This window comes from Alnus glutinosa, chromosome 3 (genome assembly GCF_958979055.1).
Source record: "Alnus glutinosa chromosome 3, dhAlnGlut1.1, whole genome shotgun sequence".
NCBI lineage: Eukaryota > Viridiplantae > Streptophyta > Magnoliopsida > Fagales > Betulaceae > Alnus > Alnus glutinosa.
In genome coordinates, this window is record NC_084888.1 from 28,084,943 (window position 1) to 28,108,980 (window position 24,038).

General features: G+C 42.1%; 1 protein-coding gene across 1 annotated transcript; it reads right to left on the minus strand.

Moving 5' to 3' along the window:
- Positions 1 to 1,522: 1,522 nt before the first annotated feature.
- On the minus strand, positions 1,523 to 8,443 carry LOC133864372 (putative UPF0481 protein At3g02645). Its single transcript, XM_062300678.1, has 3 exons — positions 7,767 to 8,443; positions 2,507 to 2,901; positions 1,523 to 2,314 (listed from the first exon to the last, which is right to left on the minus strand). Exons 1-3 carry the CDS (start codon positions 8,335 to 8,337, stop codon positions 1,562 to 1,564), a joined length of 1,719 nt encoding a protein of 572 aa, XP_062156662.1. The 5' UTR covers positions 8,338 to 8,443; the 3' UTR covers positions 1,523 to 1,561.
- Positions 8,444 to 24,038: the final 15,595 nt, after the last annotated feature.

Sequence of the window (24,038 nt, forward strand, 5' to 3'; positions counted from 1 at the left end):
AGTCTTCATGAATCACAGGCTCACAGCCTCCCCTTGTAGACTTGCAGATGCATGAGGAGCTCCAGTCTTCACAAATGCCTATGATTCTGCGAGAGAAATATTTAGAGAGATCTGATGGGGAGTGGTTGGCTGGTTGCAATGATGGCTTGGACTTTTTTGCGAAGATCTTGACCATTAAGTTCACTAAGCTGTTCATTTATGGAGAATTTATTGATTCCATTTCAGATTTTTCATTTTTTTTCCCTTTCTAGTTAAATTACTTCATACATTTTTAGATTTTTTCACTCCGAAATGATCCCCTTTTTTTCTGGTTATATTACATAAATGTCAGACCCGCCCCGCACCATCAAACCCGCACCCCCTCCCCACACATACCCGCCTCGCAATGTACCTGCACCTCACGGTTTTCTCTTAAAAATTGCGATTCACGGGTTCAAAACAAGAAACCCGCAAGGCTGCGGGGCGGGGGCAAAAAGGGTGGAAAATTGCCCCGTCCCGTGCCCACCCCTACTTTTAGGTATTCGCATCTGCATTATACAATTACAAACCGTTATCTGTGTGATTATTGAATATGGTTATTAACTGATATCCTAGTTTAGTTTTTTTTTTTTTTTTTTTTTTTTTTTTTTTTTAAGCCCTAGTGTTTTATATGAAATTCATATCTTAATTCCACATTCCAGCTGAAAAATACCAAAGAAAATACACACACTTAATAATGGGTATTAAACACCAAAACGACGTTGTTTTAGTGAATTTGTTATATATATATATATATATATATATAAGGGTATGTGGATGCAGTTAATAACCGCAACCGCTTACTCTAAAATCGCTACACCCGCATATGTAGATACCAGTTAATTGTAGTTAATAACTACTTGCTTATACAACCCTAACGTTACTCTTCCGGATAATAAAGAAATTCTGGTTTCCTTGTATATATAGTTGACTTGATTGCTAAAAGAATAATGCTACATACTATAAGTATATTACACTCTTATCTTACTAGGCTGAGCCGACGTACCCTTGAACCCTTGAATTTTTTTATTTTTTTTTCTTTTGTTTTTAAATACAAATTGATGGACACTACAAAATTGAAACGCCGCCAAACTTGCTCTAAGAAGATAAAGAAAGTGGTGTAAATTTCGTATAATTACAATCTTTTTCACAAACTTCGAATACAATCTGGTCATCATGACGTTCCCAAATTATAATTCAAATGAAAAATATACAAATAAAAAAGACAAGCACCAACCAACAGTTTTTTTAAACAGGCACACAAACTATAGAAATTGTTTTTCGTGTCCTAGTTAGAATACTAATGGGAACTATATTTTAGTTAGAATACTTATGGTAATATATATATATAATATTCTTGAACAACAACATTGCACAACTTGTGCATAACATAAGACACATGGATGGAACTCATTTGATGAGTCTCATACTTTCCATATGTCTTGTGTTTTGTATAAATTGTGCAATGTTGTGTAAGAATCGCTTTTCATATATATATATATATATATATATATATATATATATAGAAGAACAGCTAAGAAGCTCATAGGACTGTGGTCTTGACTGGAAGAATGCGAGCGCAGCTATAAACCGAGCAAAACGATTGCAAAGTCATCAAGAGCAGGAGAAAAACTGCAGCAAGCAATGTGAGAAAATGCCAAGAACCAAACACGTAAGCCTTCATAAATTTTCCAACTTTAACCCTCCATATGCGACCGTGATACTTGTTCACATCTTCAATCACCTTGTCTAAAAATGGCACTTTTGTCAATCTGATGGAATTGCTCATTCCATTCCACAGATTTGCCACCTCTCCATCGCTCTTCAAACAGTTCAAAATGATCCCTTTCTCTCTAAGTGCTTTCACATCCTCCTCAGTGTCAATAATCCCATTCATTAATTCGGTGTAACGCGTAAAAACCAACGGCCCTGATGCATTCAAAGCTTCATATGCTACCAAGTTTCTCAAAACCACCTCCGTGTTGATATCTAAACTGACTTTGGGGAGGTAAAATGTGAATGTCTTTTCGTCAAAAGCAACCGTTGAGATGCTACCGTTTGTGGGTAAGAAACGGACGCCGGAACTCGTAAGCTCAGTGACAGAAGGGATGGAGATTTCCTCTACCAGCGGTGGTTTGTTTGAACTTGAAGTCTCATTCGCTGGCTTGGCTTCTTCTTTATCTTGCGAGGAAAAAAAATACTCCACGGGTTGTTTTAAGATTGAGAATCCGGGAAGCTTGGAGAGGATTGTCCATGGCAATTTTAGGATGAGTTTTACTGGCCCAGATACTAATACCTGTAACAATATAAATTAAATGATTATATTTTTACCAAACCAACATTTTTTTTTTTTAACCGAAAGAACTTTTTAAATACTAAAAATATTTTTTAAGCTTTTCAAAACAATCTCAAACCCGACTTAAGTCTATATATTATTTTTTTTATCAATTTAAGCTTTTAAGATTAATTGTAATTTAATTAACAGTACCTTCTTGATAAGAAGTATTGGGCCACGGTTTAATTTTGAAAGTAGCTTCCAAGTCTCATCCAGGAATTGTTTCACGTAACTGGAGTCTGCAGAAGATTTCTTCTCCCCTTCCATGCCTTCATTATGATTATCCAGGGGCTCAACTTCGATAATTATTTCCGGTAGTTCTTTCATTTTTGGCACGACCATGTCGTACAAAAAGTCTAGCAAGTGGGCGGCCTTTGAGACTTGAATCTTTGGTGGGTCTTCCATGAGCTTGAACGGTGAAAGCTCTTTGCATAACCCCATCAACATTGAAAGCAACATGTCGTCGGCAGACTCTGGCGACGAGAATTGGAATGCTAACACTTTCCTCAATACAAGTAAAGGGATTTGGTTCTCAAGCATTATCATATCTTTTTGCAGTTTACGTTCAGTTGAAGTAGTTACATGTGCTGGCTGAAATATTAACCCACGTGTTTGTATAGATGATTGATGAGCTGTATAGATGAGCTGTTATTCTGTTATTCTTTTTCATACAGTATATAAACACATTATGTATCCTCTCTCTCTCTCTCTCTCAACTCTGCTTTCACTCTGTTTTCCGCATACTTTCTGTTTGTGAAATGGTATCAGAGCAATAAATCGTTGCTTTCTGATTTCTTCTATTCTCACTATTTCTCTCATGGATTCCATGACGTCTCAATCTGCAAATTCAATTGTAGATGTATCAAGTCCTTTCTACTTGCATCATGGCGATAGCCCTAGTTTCAATCTGGTCTCTCAACAACTAGTTGGAGACAATTATAATACCTGGAGCAGATCGATGAAGATGGCCTTAATTGCGAAGAACAAGATCCATTTCATTGATGGAACCTTGCCCAAACCGGATGCTTCATCTGATCAAAGTCTGTCATGGTATAGATGCAACAATATGATCCTTTCATGGATTCTTAGCTCAGTTTCGAAAGAAATAGCAGCGAGTATTATCTACATTGATTCTGCTGAAGATATGTGGAATGATCTCAAAGATCGATTCTCTCAAAAGAATGGACCGAGGATCTTCCAACTTCAACAGACGATTTCTGCCTTATCTCAAGAAAACCTCTCTGTGAGTAATTACTTCACTGTTCTTAAAGGACTTTGGGATGAACTCATCAATTACCAACCTCTTCCTCCATGTTCATGTGGTTCTGTGAAGATTCTTACTGATTATCGTGAACATGAGTATATTTCTCGTTTTTTGATGGGTTTAAATGAAAGTTTTTCACATATTCGTGGTCAAATCTTGTTATTTGACCCTATGCCTCCTATAAACAAAGTTTTTTCTCTAGTCCTTCAAGAGGAACGACAGAGGCAGATTGTTCCACTTGTTAGTTCATTGAATCATAATACTGCTGCGATGATGATCACTACACCTCAAAATCAGTCATCTGGATCTAAAACCAATTTTATCCGAAAGGATAGGCCGAAGTGCACTCACTGTGGAGTTCTCGGTCACACAATCGACAAGTGTTACAGAATTCATGGTTTTCCACCGGGTTTTAAGTTTAACAAAGGAAAAAATGTTCCTTCTGCTAATCAAGTTTCCGAAGCTGGTGTTCCTCATCTGCCGTTCACTTATGAGCAGTATGAGAAGCTGATTTCCTTGATCAACCCGAAGTCTGGAGAAGATATCCCTTCGGTTCACACTGTTGCATCTCAGGATCCTCTGTTCGCCGACATGGCAGGTAGAAAAATAACTCATTTTGATTCCATGAGCTTAGATAGTAAACATTCTGTTTTCTCTACTTCATCATCTGTCAACTATGTTTCACATATCAAATCCACAAATCTTTGGATCATTGACACAGGAGCAACCGATCATATGGTTTGCTCTATCTCCTGTTTTACTTCTATTACTTCCACTGTTACCAAATCTGTTAGATTACCTAATGGAAATTTTGCCTCAGTCACACATATTGGTACAGTTCGAATTACTGAACATCTCATCTTAACAGATGTTCTTTGTGTTCCTTCATTTTCTTTTAATTTGATTTCTGCAAGCAAAATACTCAAAATTCTACATTGTTGCATAATTTTCTTGGCTGATTTTTGCTTCATCCAGCATCTGTCAAGTTGGAGGACGATTGGCATGGGTAGAGAAAGAGGCGGATTGTTCTTGTTGATACCTAATCCGAAGCCTTCTCCACCTATTGCTGTTCCAGTTTCTACCAGCATAGGTGCTGCTCAAGTTTCTACTAGCAATTCCAATAATCTTTGGCATTTTCGATTAGGTCATCTTTCTGATTCTAGGATTAAACTTTTGCAACATATAATTCCTGATTGTAATGTTGTTTCAAATAAATGTTGTTCAGTTTGCCCTTTAGCTAAACAACATCGTTTGCCTTTTCATGTTAGCACTTCAATTTCAAAACAATCCTTTGATTTGATTCACTGTGATATATGGGGTCCATTTTCTGTTAAGTCTACCAATGGATCTCAATTTTTTCTTACTATTGTGGATGACTATACTCGTTTTACATGGGTATACTTAATGCATAGTAAATCTCAAACCAGAATCATCATTCAGAATTTTTTTCAGCTTATTCTTACTCAGTTCAATGTTAAAATCAAATGTGTTAGATCTGATAATGGTCCAGAATTTAACATGGTTGATTTTTATTCTTCTCATGGAGTCATTCATCAACTTAGTTGTGTTGAGTCTCCACAACAAAATGCCATAGTTGAGCGTAAGCATCAACATCTCCTTAATGTGGCTAGAGCTCTTCGGTTTCAAGCCAATCTTTCATATCATTTTTGGGGTGAGTGTGTCCTTACTGCCACTTACCTTATCAATCGGATTCCTACACCCCTTCTTTCAAATAAATCTCCTTATGAAACCCTTTATTCAGTTTTACCTCCTTACAATCATCTTCGTGTTTTTGGTTGTCTTTGCTATGCTTCTACTATAACTAGAAATCGATCCAAGTTTGATCCTCGAGCTAGAGCTTGTATTTTCTTAGGCTATCCCTATGGCATCAAAGGATACAAATTATATGATCTTAACACTAAGTCTATATTTGTATCTCGTGATGTCATTTTTCATGAAAATACTTTTCCTATGTCTTGTTCATCATCATCTCTGCCACATAATGAGTCCAATGATAACATTGTTTTGCCTCTTTCCCATCCTAATGATATTGAATCTTTTCAAACACCACAATCTATTTCTCATAATTCTACTTCCTCTCCAATTGTATCATCTCTTTCAAATATTCCTAGTGTTTCTCTACCTCATGTACCTAATATTCCTCTCGAAGAACCACTCGTATTAGGCACCAACCCGGTTATCTCCAAGAGTATCATTGTCAACTTGCTGCCTCTTCTCTCCCATCATCTTCTGTTCCATTGACAGCTGGTTCTTCAGGTATTCCTTATGATCTCTCCACTGTTTTGTCTTATGATAAGCTTTCTTCAACTCATAAACACTTTAGTTTGGCTATCTCTGCTCATGTTGAACCAAAATTTTTTCACCAAGCTGTCAAAGATCCTCTTTGGAGGGATGCCATGCAAGCTGAAATCTCAGCTCTTGAACAGAATAATACTTGGGTTCTTACTGATTTACCTTCTGATAAACACACCATTGGTTGTAAATGGGTGTTCAAAATCAAACATAGGGCTGATGGTTCTATCGAGAGATACAAGGCCCGTCTTGTAGCCAAGGGTTACACTCAATCCGAAGGGGTCGATTACTATGAAACGTTTTCACCCGTTGCCAAACTCACTACTGTGAGATGTTTGTTGGCTATTGCTGCTGTTAAAGGGTGGCATCTTCATCAACTTGATGTCAATAATGCCTTCCTCCATGGGGATTTGGATGAGGAAGTGTACATGAGCTTGCCTCCTGGTTATTCAAGCAAGGGGGGGTCTCAAGTTTGTCTTTTGAAAAAGTCTTTATATGGCTTAAAACAGGCCTCTAGACAGTGGTTTTCCAAGTTCTCCACTGCCTTGCTCAGTCACGGTTTCATTCAATCACGTTCTGATTATTCTCTTTTTACAAGAAGTGTCGGTTCTTCTTATATTGCATTGTTGGTGTATGTAGATGATATTGTTTTAGCAAGTAATGATTCGAATGCTATATCAGACATCACTAATCTTCTCAATGCTCAGTTCAAATTAAAAGACCTTGGTATACTTAAATTTTTCCTTGGGCTGGAAATTGCAAGGACTTCTCTTGGTATATCAGTTTGTCAACGGAAATATGCCTTAGAAATTCTTGAAGATTCAGGTCTTTTAGCTTCAAAACCAGTGAAGTTTCCAATGGATCCAAATGCCAAATTCTCTCGTCTTGATGGCCCTTTACTTTCGGATCCTACCACCTATAGAAGACTAGTTGGACGTCTTCTTTATCTTACTATTACAAGGCCAGATTTATCTTATTGTGTTCAAACTTTAAGTCAGTTTATGAGTGCACCCTGTCAATCTCATATGAATGCTGCATATAGAGTTCTCAGATATCTCAAATCCAACCCCAGCCAGGGTTTGTTTTTCCCTTCTACTTCTGATTTGAGATTGAAATCCTTTTGTGACTCGGATTGGGCTGCTTGTCCAGACACTCGTCGATCCGTAACTGGTTTTTGTATCTTTCTTGGTGACTCTCTCATTTCATGGAAATCAAAGAAGCAGCACACAGTGTCTAGATCTTCAGCTGAGGCAGAATATCGATCCATGGCATCTACTTGTTGTGAATTAATGTGGCTCACTTCATTGCTTCAAGATTTCCAAGTCCCGCATTCTCAAGCAGCGTTGCTCTTTTGTGACAGTCAAGCTGCTCTCCATATTGCTGCAAACCCTGTATATCATGAACGAACAAAACACATTGAACTTGATTGCCATCTTGTAAGAGAACAGATTCAAAAGGGCTTAGTTCACACTTTACATGTTAGTTCCAGAAATCAGCTAGCCGACATTTTTACCAAAGCTTTATGTTTGTCTTCATTCTCTGCTCTTTTATCCAAGATGAATCTTCTTAACATATATGCTTCATCTTGAGGGGGGGTTTTGCAGTTTACGTTCAGTTGAAGTAGTTACATGTGCTAGCTGAAATATTAACCCACGTGTTTGTATAGATGATTGATGAGCTGTATAGATGAGCTGTTATTCTGTTATTCTTTTTCATACAGTATATAAACACATTATGTATCTTCTGATTCAATTAAAATGAGAATACAACCCAACTTTCTCATATCTCTCTCTCTCTCTCTCTCTCAACTCTGCTTTCACTCTGTTTTCCGCATACTTTCTGTTTGTGAAATATCTCTAAGAATTGCGTTATGTGCCGACTTCGTCCCGCCATAGTCCACCAAGTGTGACATTCTGGAGGAAACTTTTGTCAGCACTTTTCCTTTTTCCATTGCGTAGATTCCAAGGAACTTGAGCAAGAACGATGCATCGACGGCCATCATCCATGCCAACGTTTCGCCATTGAAATCCAAGTACTTGTGATAGCATGCTCGGATCCTTGGCTCAAGCTTTATCAATTGGTCAACCAGATTTTGGAACTTACGGCATTGGAGTTGCTTTTGAGTGCTTCTTGCTGCCGCTAGCTTGTACCTCTCCATCTCATAGAGCTCCGGACGCAAACAGTGGAAAGGACCAAGAGCAACTTCTTGTGGAGTATAAGAATCTGGATCACTGGCAAGAAGGGCTTTGGGGACATTGAAGATGCACACTGGGGCTTCAGCAGCAGGATCATCATCCTCCTGCACTTGTTCGAGGGCTTGACGGATCTGAATCACCCATCGAATCTCATCAAATTTGGAATAAGATTGAGAGGTTGATGAGAGTGTTGTGGGTTGGGGTGAAGTCATGTTGGTTTGTTAATATATCTAAGAGAATTCGAAGCTTTTGGTGTACGTATTGAACGATGAGGGAGTTAGTAGAACAAGGCTTTTATTGACATAATTCATCGTTAATTATGAACTTTAATATATAATATTAGTGCTGTCTATAAACAAACAAGAAGCAATGCGCGCGTTTCTCACGTTTGTAGTATTTTACATCTCGGAAGAATCTTTCATTATCAAGAGTCGCCTAATTTTCTCTCTTTCCAGCCATAATAATCAGAGAATGACCAGAGGTTTACTATCTTACAAGGGAAGGCTACATGTGTTAGATGTGCTATATATACTTGAATATGCATTTTTTTTTAAAAAAAAAAAAAGAAAAGAAAAGAAAAGAAAGGTGCTGTATATATATATGGTTGCGATAAAATATTATATATAGGTCAAATATAAAATCATCCTTTTCTGACATTTACCTAACACCATACAAAAAAGAAAGCATGCACTCATATGGGTCCAACCCCATGAGGTACATACACGATGAAGCCACACATCACATAAAGAACCCTCATGGAACAGCGAAAATTAAAGAACCAAAAAAATAAATAAATTGGTCTTACTCCAAGGGAATTTAGAAATCATTTATATATATATATATATTTGGGCCCTGTTGAGTCGGGTGTTTTTCGGTTGGGAGAAAAGTACAAGAAAGGAAACGACAAGTTTGGAGAAGTGATTCTTTGCGCCATCTGAACCTATCATCTCTATTACTGGTGTGAACTTAAGTCTTGGACACAAATGAGTGAAAATTGTGCAATCAATTTGTTCAATATTATATAGTTGTTCTTTTCAAAGGTTCACATAAATTTTAGGCCTCGGTTTAGGGCACAAAATGAATATTCAATTAAGAAAATGAATAGCTATGACAGAAAATTGAGAAAGGTAAAATTGAATAGTTATTCATATTCTTCATTTTGATAACAACACATATATTCTTAATAGAATTGAACTAAAATTACTAAAATACTCAATTTTATTTTATTTTAAAAAATAAAAAATTGAAACCAAAGGAATGGATGGTTGGCCACCAATAACAAAACCTGGGATGTTGCAACTATAACATCCCACTCAAAGTGGTATAATAACGTCCGCTTTAAGCCAAGTTCACACGGCTTTATTGTTAAGTTTTATCCCAAAAGGCCTAGCTCATACTATTTAGAAAGAACATGTTCTATATAAACACATTCATTTTCCTAAACCTAGGCGATGTGAGACACCACAATCACTTGTTCTTAGGACCCAATGATCCAACGACTTTCATAGGCTTGTGTACAATCATGATTGGGGCGACCACCCCAGAGGGGCTCTTGGGACTGATCCAGTGATTTACAACATATCTAAGACCAGCCCACAAAGCGTCAGTCTTAAGACTCACTGCAATTTCACAAAGATTTTTCTCTGTTTCTAAAATCACATTCGGAAGAAGTTGTTCTAGGAGTATGGTCTTGTCGTTGATGGGAAGGACCACAATATAAGAAAGTTGCCATCACTGGGAACTTCTTGCACAAGCATTGATAAGCATGGTGTCAGAGGTACACGGTTGTAAATTGTAATGCCCTCCAGGACATCAGCAATAGGAAAATAATATTAGTTAAGCTTTTCTTGTGAACCAACTTTCTGTATAAGACTCACCAGCTATATAACTTCAGAGCTTTATAAGTGTTGGTACAGTTTCCGATATGGTGACGTGTCGCCTGGTGATTCACTGCTGGGTTCTGATCTACTACCTCAATCCTGCAAAAAGAACAAACAACTCGTCGGGGGTGCCGACTACGCCCACTCCGATGCCTAAGTCAGTTTAAATCAATTTTCTGCAGAGTATTCTGAATCTTAATCTCAAGAGCTTAGAGAATTTGTGATCTCATACCTGGTGCGGCTGTCGTATTTATAGGCTGGACTTGCGGTCTTACCAGATTTGCAATCTTACCAGAATTCTTGACACCTAGTTGGATTAGGAGTTTGAGTCCTAGATTAGTTGAACTTTAACCATATCTTCAGGGAATTCGAATGGGATTGTAGAGTCCGAAGTTGATTGCGTTTGTACCTCTTTAAACTTGATTCTGTATCAATAACTATCTTATCCCATTAATTATGGAATTGTGGTTTATCCCTAATCTTCTGGGATTCTATCCTCATCGCATTCTAAGACAACTGCGGCACACTTCAGCCAACCTCCGAGGTGATGATACCCGAGATATGTTCGCTCCGTACTGCGGCACACTTCAGCCAACCTTCGAGGTGATGATACCCGAGATATGTTCGCTCCGACTTGGAGATATCGGGGTATCGCCGCACCATAACAGGGTTGTATAAGGCCGAGATGTTGTCGCGCTGAATCGATATTACACCGAGGTGTTATTACCCCGAGGCGCTATTACCCAGAAGCGTTATTACTCCGAGATACAAATACCCGAGATATGTTTGCTCCGTTCAGACTAGGAGATCCCGGGATATTTTATATACCGTAACCTGGAATGTGAAGACCGAGACGTCGTTATACCTCCGAGATGTCTTTATATGTCCAAGACGTCTTTATACCTAGACGATCTTTCTTTGCTGGGCGGAATAAATGTCCGAGACAACTCCGAGATGTCTTTGAATCCACGTGTCTCTAGGGTTGATTTTATCCCTAACAGTTACCCCCCTAATTCTCTGATTTCAGAAATAAATGGAAATAAGAGAATTACTTTCCGTCTGCCAACCTGTACCTGCTACTGTGAAGGGCGCGTCTTTTCAACAGTTCAAACATTTAAACCTTACCGCTTCTTTTTCCAATGACGACGTCAGCTCTGTACCGCCGCTCTTTGTCATCATGAAACGGTATTGTCGAGGTAGCGCATTTAATTCTGGAATACGGAAGGCGCGCCTTTTCAACTTCGGGAATTTTGAAATGATGGCGCCTTTTGATATTTTAGACACGTAGGGGAGGGGGTATTTAAGGTTTTGAACACTTTCACTGTTCATTCTTTGACATTCACTTATTCTCTCTCTTGATCCTCCATTGTCGCCTTCTTCCTAAACTCTTTTCTTTCTCTGTATCCTCTACTTCTTCTTTTCTTCTTTCTTCCATGGCTCCTAAAAAAGCTGCTTCGGCTGTTCCTGCTACGTCTCGGGCTCGGACGAAAAGATCCGACGGCTTCGTGGATCTCTCTCCCCTGGAGAGTAGGGTGGAAACCGCCCTTTTTGCGAAGCATGAGGGTGTCCTTCGTCTGAACTACGAGATTCCTCCAACAGTGAGGATGTTCTATCAAGCGCCTGGAGCTCGGATTATCAAACGGCGGCGACGTTACCTTGTATGAGAGGATGTTTCTCTCTGGGCTACGGTTACCGTTTCCGGAGATTGCTCGGGATTTTGTCCTTTTCCTGATGGTTGCACCCAGTCAGATTATGCCCAATGCCTGGAGGTATCTGTTCGCTTCTTACATCCTTTGGAGGCTCGTGTTGAAGAAGGAGATAGATATCTTGCAATTTTTCAACATCTACAGACCGAGGCAAACTTCAAAGGGGATGATTGAACTCTGTGTTCGTCACCCACCTGTCTTCATCAAGCTCAAGAGTGGGCTAACGAACAAAAAATTCTGGAAAATGCAATTTTTCAGAGTTTCTGGGGAGTGGGAATGCCCTGAAGGCACTCTTCTGCCTGAAGGCCGTAGGATGCCTCGGACCTGGCAATTGCTACGACCTGACCGAAGCGACCCCCCTTCACTCAGTGTATTCGACCTGGAGGATGTCAAGGAGATAAGTGGGTGGTCTGCTGCTAGGGTCAAGGCTGACAAGTTTGAAGAAGTTGATTTTGATAACCTTGTCACCGAGGAGAATTTAAGGCAATTTCTCGGATACAACATCCCGAGAGACAAACAGCTAATTACCAAGAGAGGGGCTATTAAGAAGAGGAATGACGCCCCTCACTCTTCGAGGCCTGTTACTAAGAAGAGGCCATTCAAAAGTTCCGAAGAAGTTCCCGAGGATGTCCCTTTGCAGAAGAAACAGAACATTCCTCTGGCTGACTTGGGTGCAAGGAGAACTCCCCCCTCGGTTCCGTCATCTGGAATGAAGAAGAGGGATCTGCAAGTTTCTCCTACGCCAGAAGCTAGTGCTGCTCCTTCCTTTGTTTTAAGGGATGAGTCTGGCTCTGAGGCCTCGTATCAGGGTGAACAGGGTGCAGAAACTTCTTTTGCGGAACCTCCTCTCGGAACTTCGACAGCAGATGCCCCGGAACCAGAGAGATCTAGAGAAGGAGATGAAACGGTTCCTGAGGCCCGAGACATACAAGTCACGCGCAGAGTAAAACATCCGGCCAGGAAGCGGAAGTTCACAGCCCAGGACCGAATTGCTGAAAAGCTCTTGGAGGCCGAGTAGATGTGAGGCCGAGCGGATGAGGTTATAAGACCTTCTGATGCCGAGGAAGTGCGTCAAGAGCCTATTGCTTCATGTGATGAATCTCTTGAAGAGAGGGATGAGGAAGCTAGCACCCCCCGAGCTGAGCCTCTTGTTGAGGAGTTTGAAGCCGAAGCTACTCCCCGAACTCCTTCCTCAGAACGTCCAGACACTCCACCACCTCCCGAGGAAAATCGTGAGACGGGGCATACCACCCCCCAAGCTCCATGTTCTACACCTGTACAACTTGAAACTCGTAGTGGAGTACCTGAGGTTGAAAATATTGAAGAACCTAGAACTTCTCGGGAAGTGGTTGATCAAGAGATGCCGGGCTCTGCTTCTGAAGTTCAGGGTGTAAGTCAACCCGAAGTGACTCCCAATCTCGGAGTGCCTGAGGAGTCTCGGATCGACTCCGAGAACGTCATTCCTGAAGCAAGTGTGCTTCCCGAGTCTTCTACTAGGAGTGGGTCTCGTGTTGAGGCCAGCCCTTCTAGATTAAGATCTGATGGGTCCGAAGCGGCTCCAAGTACAAGGGTTGTACCTCCTGTGGGTCCTAGCTCCTCTTCTAGGGTTTCAGCTGGTTTCGAGGTTTTGGGCAGAGGCCTTCTGGGTCATCCAATGGAAGCTATAAAGAACCTAATTCCCGAGGGGTATCTGGGAAATGCAGGGGTGTCTTCTCACGAGAAGATTGCTCAAGGCATTCTTATCTCTCATTATCAGGTAAGTTTCTAAAACCAGGCTTTTTCATTCTATCCGCATCTTGATTCTGACTTTGCTTACTTTTCTCTTTAGCTTCTTGTGAAGATGACCGCCCTCTGGCAGAAGTATGAAAATCGTCCGGCGCCCCCACCTGCTCCTGCTCCCGAAGTGCAAGCTCGCATCTCGGGCTTGGAGAATGAAGTTGCGGCACTGAAGGCCCTCCTTCAATCTAAGGACGAAGAACTCGCATCTCAGGACTCGACTATATCCGAGATGCGTTCTGCCAATGCTCGTTTGAAGAAAGAAATTCTGAAGGCCAATGAGTGGTACACACGTTCTGTTGCAAGCCTTTCTACCGAGCTGGATCGTGCAGATCAGTTGTCCCTTCGCTTGTCGGCCGTGCAAAACGAATGCTCCGAAGCGTGCAAAAATGCTATTAATGTCGAAGTCGAAAAGGACAAACTGAAAGATGAGGTTGAAAGACTTGAGGCCGAGAGAAATAAAGCTGTTAAGGCGTAGGATCACTCGGAGAGTCTCTTAATTAGGCTCAAGGCTAGATATGACACAGATCGAGCAAAGCTCAAGCGTTATCTGAAGCAGTTGAGCTATGCACCACACCTTCGGGATCAGAGTTGGGCTCGGGGTTGCCATTGGGGTTTCGAAAATTTTCGAACCTTGGTAACGAATCCCCAATATAAATTCGACCCCGAGACGGTTGGGCCGATGCTTGTGGGTTTTCCTGAAGAAGCCATCTTAGAGATGGAAGAGTTCGGTAAGGACTTCATGCCTGATGTTCTGAGTTGGGGTGATGACGCGCCAGATCCTCGAGAAGATCTCCTTGACGGTGCCGCAAGCTAAAAGCTTCTCGAGCAAATGCCTGAATTTTTCTTTTTCTTTCTTTTTTTTCTTTTTTATCAACTTGTAATGGACTTCAAATATGAAATGAAATCTTTTGAATGAAACTTTTACCTTTTAAATCTCTCTTTTCTGATCATAGCATTTGGAGGAGCCTTTTACTTTGATATTCTTTTCTGCAATCTCTTCAAGTCATCTGAGGAATAGACTATCTTGAATGCTCTTTTCCTTTGGATCTTCTAACTTTGTCGTGGTATCCTTTCCATAACCCTTTCGGGTCGTTCGAGGAAAGGATTTGAACCAATTCATCATCTTATCCTTCGGAAACCTCCAATCGGGAGGTTTCAACCCTTTGTATCCTTTCCCTGGCGCTTTCGGGCTGTTCGAGGAAAGGATTCGGGCGGATTCTATCTTGGATGTTCTTGTCCTTCCGAAAACCTACAATCCTGCCGTCGTATCCTTTGTTGGACTAACCGAGAGGCTTTTCTTGCTCTCGGTGTTGGATAGACCGAGAGACTTTTCTTTTTCTGCTCTCGGTGTTGGATTAATCGAGAGGATTTTCCTGCTCTCGGTGTTGGATAGACCGAGAGACTTTTTTCTTTTTCTGCTCTCGGTGTTGGACTAACCGAGAGGCTTTTCCTGCTCTCGGTGTTGGATAGACCGAGAGACTTTTTTCTTTTTCTGCTCTCGGTGTTGGACTAACCGAGAGGCTTTTCCTGCTCTCGGTATTGGATAGACCGAGAGACTTTTTTCTTTTTCTGCTCTCGGTGTTGGACTAACCGAGAGGCTTTTCCTGCTCTCGGTGTTGGATAGACCGAGAGACTTTTCTTTTTCTGCTCTCGGTGTTGGACTAACCGAGAGGCTTTTCCTGCTCTCGGTGTTGGATAGACCGAGAGACTTTTTTCTTTTTCTGCTCTCGGTGTTGGACTAACCGAGAGGCTTTTCCTGCTCTCGGTGTTGGATAGACCGAGAGACTTTTTCTTTTTCTGCTCTCGGTGTTGGACTAACCGAGAGGCTTTTCCTGTAACCCCTAATCGAGGGATTTCTTTCTATTGCAACCTTTCCATGACCCTCTCGGGTTGTTCGAGGAAAGGATGCAGGTGAGTTCTTTTCTAAGTATAACTCAGATTGATTCTCGGATTTCTGCAATTGTCAATATATACTGGAAGTAGACATTCTTTATTGAATATGAAATTGTTTGGAAAAAGCTGGAAAAAGCAATAAATTACATAAAATATTTCTTCAGGTGCTCGGCATTCCATGATCTCGGGAGTATCTTCCCTGTCTCGGTCATTAAGCGATAAGCTCCCTTCTGATGGCATCCTATTACCTTATAGGGACCTTCCCATCCGGGTCCCATTTTGCCTTCCGCTGGATCTTTCGTCATTAAGCTCACCTTCCTGAGTACCCAATCTCCGAGCTGGAACTTTCTGGGTACCACCTGTTTGTTAAAATACCGAGCCGTTCGATTCTGATATGCCGCTCATGTGACATGAGCGTCGTCTCTTTTCTCCTGCAAAAGATCCAGGTGTACCTTAGCATTTTCATCGTTGAGTCCTGGATTGTAGTGAGCTACACGAAAGCTTGGAGATCCTACTTCGACGGGTATCACCGCCTCGGTTCCATACGTAAGTGAGAATGGTGTCTCGCCCGTTGGAGTTCTTCTGGTGGTTCAGTACGACCACAGCACCTCTGGAACATATTCAACCCATGCTCCTTTCTTCTTATCGAGCTTTTTCTTCAGAGTCTTTACCAGGGTCTTGTTCGTCGCCTCTACCTGACCGTTCGCCTTTGGGTATAGTACCGAAGCATAATGGTTTCGGATACGGAGCTCCGAACACCACTTCCGAAATGGTTCACAGTCAAACTGCTTCCCATTATCTGTGACGAAAGCATGAGGAATCCCAAACCGGCACACCACCAACTTCCAGAGGAAAGTTATAACATTCGCCGTAGTTATAGCTGCTAATGCTTCTGCTTCCGCCCATTTAGTAAAATAGTCTATAGCTACAACCAAGAACTTCCGTCCACCTTTCCCTACCGACATTGGGCCAACTATATCCACCCCCCATTTCGCAAATGGCCATGGAGAAGTGAGGGGGGTGAGCTTCTCGGGACTTGCTTTCATGATTCTTGCGAACCTCTGGCACTTGTCGCAGGTTTTGACGAGAAGAGCTGAATCTTTCTTGATCGTAGGCCAATAGTAGCCCGCTCGAATGGTTTTTTGTGCCAACATCCTTCCTTTTGAGTGGTCTCCGCACACACCTTCATGGATTTCCCTGAGAACATAATTCGACTCGGCCTTGGAGAGGCATTTGAGCAGGGGTTCGGAATATCCTCTTTTGTACAATATCTCCCCGAGAAGGCAGAACCGTGCTGCTTGTATCTTCACCCTCCGAGCCGCGACCTTGTCTTCGAGCAGCAACCCATTTCTGAGGAACTGGATAATGTCTCTTGCCCATTCTAGCTCATCTGGTGCTGAGTCTACTTCCATAATCTTGGTCCTCGGAGCTATCGAAGGCTTGGTCAGAACAATAATTTGCCTTATTGATGCTTCAATCTCTTCTTCTGTTCCCGATGCAATCTTCGAGAATCCGTCAGCTCGGATGTTTTCCTCTCGAGGTATCTTTGTAATGACGAACCTTTCGAAATAGGATTGGAATCGTCATACCTCGTCCAAATACCTAGCCATTCTATCTTCTTGTGCTTCGAATTGTCCTTGGACTTGGCCTACGACCACCTGAGAGTCACTCCGGATTTCGACATTAGTTGCCCCCATCTCTCGTGATAATGCCAAACCCGCTATCACCGCTTCGTACTCAGCTTCATTGTTCGTCGTAACGAAGTCCAGTTTTACAGCAAAACCGAACTCTTGTCCTTCGGGATTCCTGAGGAGGACTCCTACTCCGTTTCTGCCCTGTGTGGAAGAGCCATCTACAAAAACAACCCAGGTTGACTCCTTAGGAAGTTCTTCCGCTTCAGGAATGTTGCAGAATTCTACCAGGAAATCTGCCAGAACTTGTCCTTTGATAGCCGTCCGAGGATGAAACTAAATATCAAATTGTCCGAGTTCCACCGCCCAGTTGACTAATCTTCCCGAGAGGTCAAGTTTTTGCAACACCTTCTTCATCGGATACTCGGTTAGAACTCTGATAGCGTGAGCCTGAAAGTATGGCCTCAATCTTCTGGCTGAAATAATCAAAGCGAACGCCAACTTCTCGATCCGAGGATACTTTCCTTCCGCACCATGCAGTGCTTTACTTGTAAAGTAAACTGGTTTCTGAACCCCTGAATCTTCTCGGACTAGCACCGAGCTTACTGCTGAGGGAGAGACTGCCAGATAGAGATAAAGAATCTCCCCTTCGGTTGGGCGGCTCAACAGTGGTGGGTTGGCTAGGTATTCCTTCAACTTCCTGAAAGCCTCCTCACACTCCTCACTCCATATAAATGCTTTTCGTAGAATTTTAAAGAAGGGAAGGCACTTATCTGTCGACCGTGATATGAAACGGTTCAGGGCCGCAATCCTTCCTGTCAGTTGTTGGAGTTGTTTCGTTGTTCTCGGGGCCTCCATCTCGAGGACAGCTCTGACCTTCTCTGGATTAGCTTCAATGCCCCTCTGCGACACCATAAACCCCAGAAACTTGCCTGATGAAACTCCGAAGGCACACTTCGCGGGGTTGAGCTTCATGTTGTATTTTCTTAGAGTCCGAAAAGTTTCTCGGAGGTCTTCTATGTGTTTGTTTGCCCGAACACTTTTAACCAGCAGGTCATCTACGTATACTTCAACGTTTCGGCCAATTTGACTTTGAAACATCCAGTTCACAAGTCGCTGATACGTGGCTCCCGCATTCTTCAGTCCGAAGGGCATCATCTTATAGCAGTAAAGTCCTCGGTCTGTGATGAAAGCAGTTTTTTCTTGGTCTGCTTCTTCCATGTAGATCTGATTGTATCCCGAGAAGGCATCCATGAAGCTTAAGAGCTCGTGTCCGGCCGTCGAATCAACCAATAAATCTATTCGAGGCAGAGGAAAGCTATCCTTCGGACATGCTTTATTCAGGTCGGTGAAATCTACGCACATCCTCCACTTGCCGTTAGACTTCTTCACCAGCACCACATTGGCCAGCCACTCGGGATAATCCACCTCTCGGATGAATCCAGCTTTCAGCACTTCTCTACTTCTTCCGCAACAGCCGCGTTTCGTTCGGCAGCAAAAGCTCTCCTTCTCTGCTTCAAAGGGCGATAATTTGGGTCCACATTTAATTTATGGACAATAACCGAGGGATCAATCCCCAGCATATCTTCATGGCTCCAGGCAAATACATCTTTGTTGCGCCTCAAGAATGCCACCAGATCTTCCTTCATAGGTTGAGGGAGTTGTGAGCCTATACGAACTTTCTTTCCTGAGTTACCTATCTCGAACTCCTCCAAGACTTCCACAGGCTCCCCCAACGGTGATTGCTATTTTCCATCTTCCTTAGTTTTCTCCCCCCGACTGTGCTGCCTCGGGGTGTCTTTTAAGGACAGATTGTAGCATCGCCTGGCTTCCCTCTGGTCTCCCTTCACCTCTCCAACTCCTTCTTCTGTCGGGAACTTCATGCTGAGATGCGGTGTTGAAGTCACAGCCTTGAAGTCGTTGAGAGCTGTCCGTCCGATAATAGCATTGTAGGCCGAGACTTTGTCAACTATCAGGAACTTCACCATAATGACTTTCTGCCTCGGATAGGTCCCTGCCGTCACAGGTAGATCAATAGAACCGAGAGGCAACACCTTTTCTCCAGCAAAACCCTGTAACTGGCATGAGACCGGGACCAGCTTTTCTCGTGGAACGCCCATGTAAACGAAAGCTGATTTAAACAGAATATCAGCCGAGCTCCCTGTGTCAACGAGGATCCGCCGAGTCTGATAATTTGCTATGGTCAAAGTGATCACGAGGGCGTCTGTGTGTGGAAGCGAGACCCCAGCATAATCATCATCAGAAAACCCTATAACCAGAGGGTTATATTTCCGAGACTTTGGGGGTTTCTGGACCGAGTATACTTCAAAATCGTCCAGCTGCCTGGCATACGCCTTCCGAGCCGAGTTGGACTCACCTCCTCCTCCAAATCCACCTGAGATAGTGTGGATAATAGGGAGATTACCTTGCTGCGCCACCCAAGGTCTGCTCCTACTTCTCTCCCTTCCTTCATCCCTCCGAGGTCGAGGTGCTGGCTCTCAGCTTCTTCCTCTTCTGTCTTCTTGTCTCGGTTGATAATTCCTCCTTTCATTCCGATCCTCTTCCCTTCGAGGCCGCGGATAATTGTCTCGCTCCTGATGATTCCTCTCATTGGCAAGAAATCGGACTAGTTTTCCATTCTCGATAAACTTCTCAATCAACTGTCTCAATGATACACACTGCTCGGTCAAATGACCGTATGAATCGTGGAAGGCGCAGTATTTGTAAGCCAAACGCGGGGGCGGATCTCCTTGAATGGGTCTCAGTCTCTAATAATTTGGATCTCTTTTGAGTTCCATGAGCACCTCGGTGAGGGAGGCGTTCAATGGTGTCCACTTGTAATCTCCGAAATTCTTTTTGGCCTTCTTGTATTCTCCGGGACTGGTGTCCTGTACAGGCTCAAGATTCTTCTTCTTCTTGGGCTTCTCGGTGGATGGCTGTTGTTGTTGCTGGGAGTTATCGAGAAGGGCTCGGAGCGTTTCTTCCTGATTGATGTACCTGTCCATCTTTACCATAAAGGTATGAAGATCTTTCGGTGGTTTCAACGCCAGTTCTGCCATCAGAGGTCCATCCTTCTTCAAGCCTTGGAAGATTGCTCCATAGATGAAATCATCTGGCACACTCTCTGTGTCCAGCTTCTCCTGGTTGAATCTCCATAGATAGTCTTTTAGAGACTCGTTTGGCCCCTGCTGCACAGAGAGTAGGTATCCTCGGGGTTTTCTTCTAGCTCTCCCGGATACAAACTGGGCCAGGAATTTCCTTCCAAGGGCGTCGAAACAATCAATCGACCTTGGTGTGAGATTCCTGAGCCAGTCTCGGGCCTTTCCTGACAAGGTGAGAGGAAAAGCTCGGCATACCACAGCATCTGGTGTCTTGTGCAAGGAGACATGGGATCGGAAATTGTCCAAGTGCTCCACCGGATCTTCACTGCCTGAAAAAACAGGGATATCAGGTACCTTGAATCTTCCAGGTAGATCGAAGTTGGATACTTCTTCGGTGAATATCGACTCCTTGTGCTGAAAGAGGTTGTCTACGAGAGACTCCTTCCCATCACGCTTCTGATCAATCGTCTTTGACAGCGCGTCATATTTTGTGCCCAGGTCCTGGACCATCTTCTGCAACCTCCTTTCTGATTCCGTAGGTGGAACCGGATTGATGGGCTCTCCATGATCTTCGCTTCGCGGCCCTGCTTTCTCTCCTAACCCTTTTGGGTTGCCATCAAGGTTTGTCCCTTCTACTGCATCATGATTGAATGGTGGCGGCGTCTGAGCAGCTTGGAACAGAGCATTTTGAGCCAGCAAATCCTCTACATTCTTCTGCGCCTGGGCCAACTGTTGACTCAGTTGGTTTATTCTGGCCTCCGGTCCAGCAGATTCTGCCTCTCCACGAGCATCGTCTCGGCTGGTAGGCGGTGCATCATTTTGAATCGACTTGGAACATCTTGTAGTCACCATCGCGGATTTGTTTTTCGTAAGAACAACTTATCGTTCCCACAGACGGTGCCAAACTGTTGGTACAGTTTCCGGTATGGTGACGTGTCGCCTGGTGATTCGCTGCTGGGTTCTGATCTACTACCTCAATCCTGCAAAAAGAACAAACAACTCGTCAGGGGTGCCGACTACGCCCACTCCGATGCCTAAGTCAGTTTAAATCAATTTTTTGTAGAGTATTCTGAATCTTAATCTCAAGAGCTTAGAGAATTCGTGATCTCATACCTGGTGCAGCTGTCGTATTTATAGGCTGGACTTGCGGTCTTACCAGATTTGCAATCTTACTAGAATTCTTGACACTTAGTTGGATTAGTAGTTTGAGTCCTAGCTTAGTTGAACTTTAACCATATCTTTAGGGAATTTGAATGGGATTGTAGAGTCCGAAGTTGATTACGTTTGTACCTCTTTAAACTTGATTCCGTATCAATAACTATCTTATCCCATTAATTATGGAATTGTGGTTTATCCCTGATCTTCTAGGATTCTATCCTCATCGCATTCTAAGACAACTGAGGCACACTTCAGCCAACCTCCGAGGTGATGATACCCGAGATATGTTCGCTCCGTACTGCGGCACACTTCAGCCAACCTTCGAGGTGATGATACCCGAGATATGTTCGCTTCGACTTGGAGATCTCGGGGTATCGCCGCACCTTAACAGGGTTGTATAAGGCCGAGATGTTGTCGCGCTGAATCGATATTACACCGAGGCGTTATTACCCCGAGGCGCTATTACCCCGAAGCGTTATTACTCCGAGACACAAATACCCGAGATATGTTTGCTCCGTTCAGACTAGGAGATCCCGGGATATTTTATATACCGTAACCTGGAATGTGAAGACCGAGACGTCGTTATACCTCCGAGATGTCTTTATATGTCCGAGACGTCTTTATACCTAGACGATCTTTCTTTGCTGGGCGGAATAAATGTCCGAGACATAACTCCGAGATGTCTTTGAATCCACGTGTCTCTAGGGTTGATTTTATCCCTAACAATAAGCTACCTACACTGAGTGACAGTCTTTTGAGTGGAAAAACTCTTGTTAACCGAATCCTCCTACAAATTACAGCTGCTTCTTCTCAGGTATTCCTATTCATATTCCTTTCTCCGGAAAATTCTCTTTTACCTTTCTCCAAATCTGCAGAAAAAGTCAGGGAGTACAGTATGAGAAATCAAACTTGCAGACCAGAGACTATCCGAACTGATTTTGCAAAGGAACACAAGGAAGAAGAGGAATAGTTTCAGATGCTCGCTCACAAGAGCACAGAAGCTTCACCTGAACTTTTTTCTTGTACAAGTTTCAACCCACTGAAATACAGTAACTCATGCTAGCTCCCATAACAATTAACAAGGTTTGTGCACTCGAAATTTACAGGGTGTCTTCCTTTTGGGTGGGATATATTCTACTTTGGGGTTACATGATAGCTAATTAGCTACATAACTGTGCAATGCTAGTTCTTCTCTTCAATGAATTCCTAGAGCCCCTGAGCATGCCTACCTAGCCATCTTAAGAGGCTAGCCGTACTAAATAATTTATTGTCAAAACAAAGAGAAGGAGAAAAATGAAACAAGAAAACTTACCATATATTCAGTGATAAACATGAAAATGGAAGCGAATTCCCAGCTTAATCAAAATGTGGAAAAATATTCTTTATCAATTAACAAATTGAAATATTAAAAGAGCAGAGTCTTGCCAAGAATTAGAACAAAATTGCAAGTTGAGATCCGAGATTGCAATCCCATTTAGAGTTCCAACTTCTAGTACTTTCCATCAAAATCTCAGCAGATGCTCATAGAATCATAAAATCTTTCAACGGAACCAAAAAAGTTTTTAACTTTATTGATACACCCATGAGCAGATATTTCAGCATCTAGATAGACTAGATTCATCCAAAGAGGATAAAAACTACATTTCTTCAATGGTAAAATATAACAGCAGGTTTAAGTTCCAGTTCACGAGATTGGCGGTAAAAATATCAACTAAAGCTTAAATTCTGCCGAAATCCACCTATGCATTTTTCTTTGATATATTCTCTGGAATTAGAACTCTACAATAAAATTGTTCCCTAAGATGCTAAATAGTTTAAAAAAAAAAAAAACTAATATTTATGTAACGACCCATAAAAAAGCATTAACCACATCTGCGCTATCACCCTAAAAGAACTAGTCAAATTGGAGTTTCCATATAATTCCTTATAAAGCTCAGGTTCACCTAATAACTAGGCAATGTGAGACTTAACACTCACAATTATCTTTATAAACCACCCACTCTATATGAGTTATTCATCTTCTCAATATAGGACTGGGGTGTTACAAACTTCCTCTCTTAAACTCCTAACATCCTTGTTAGGGCCACATCATGCAATGCTCCAGAATCACATGGCCTAGTGTTACTAGATGGTTTTGATACCATTCGTAACAACCTAGGCAAAAGTGCTAGTCACATCTGCGCTATCACCCTAAAATGACTAGTCAATTTGGAGTTTTGCTACAATTCCCTATAAAGCTCAATTTCACCTAATTACTAAGCAACATGAGACTTAGCATTCATGACTATCTTTATAAACCACCGACTCTATGTAAACTATTCATCTTCCCAATATGGAACCGGGGTGTTTACAATTTATCTATGTTAGTTACAAATAATTTTTTCTAAGCTAAATGTTAAAACCATTCCACTCCAGAACTAATCAGATATAATATACAAAAAGATAATATAAGTTAGCAAAAGATAATTTTCTCTTCGCTGAATATTTTTATTTTTTTTAATAAGTAATTGGCCCTAAATGGAGGGAGAGTGAGAGATTTGAATTAGTAACCTCCGCAAGCGCAGTTCCAACCAATTGAGCTCTAAATATGAAACCTCTTCATCTCCAAAAGTAATCAAATACATCGAGAGAAAAAGAAAAAAAAAATGCAGTATATGAGAAAGAATAAGTAAAGAACAATCCTGCAACTAGCAACAATTTAACAACCTGCAACAATTCATCCCTATCATATCCAATAAGGCTAATGCTAGGAAGCAGCACTTTAT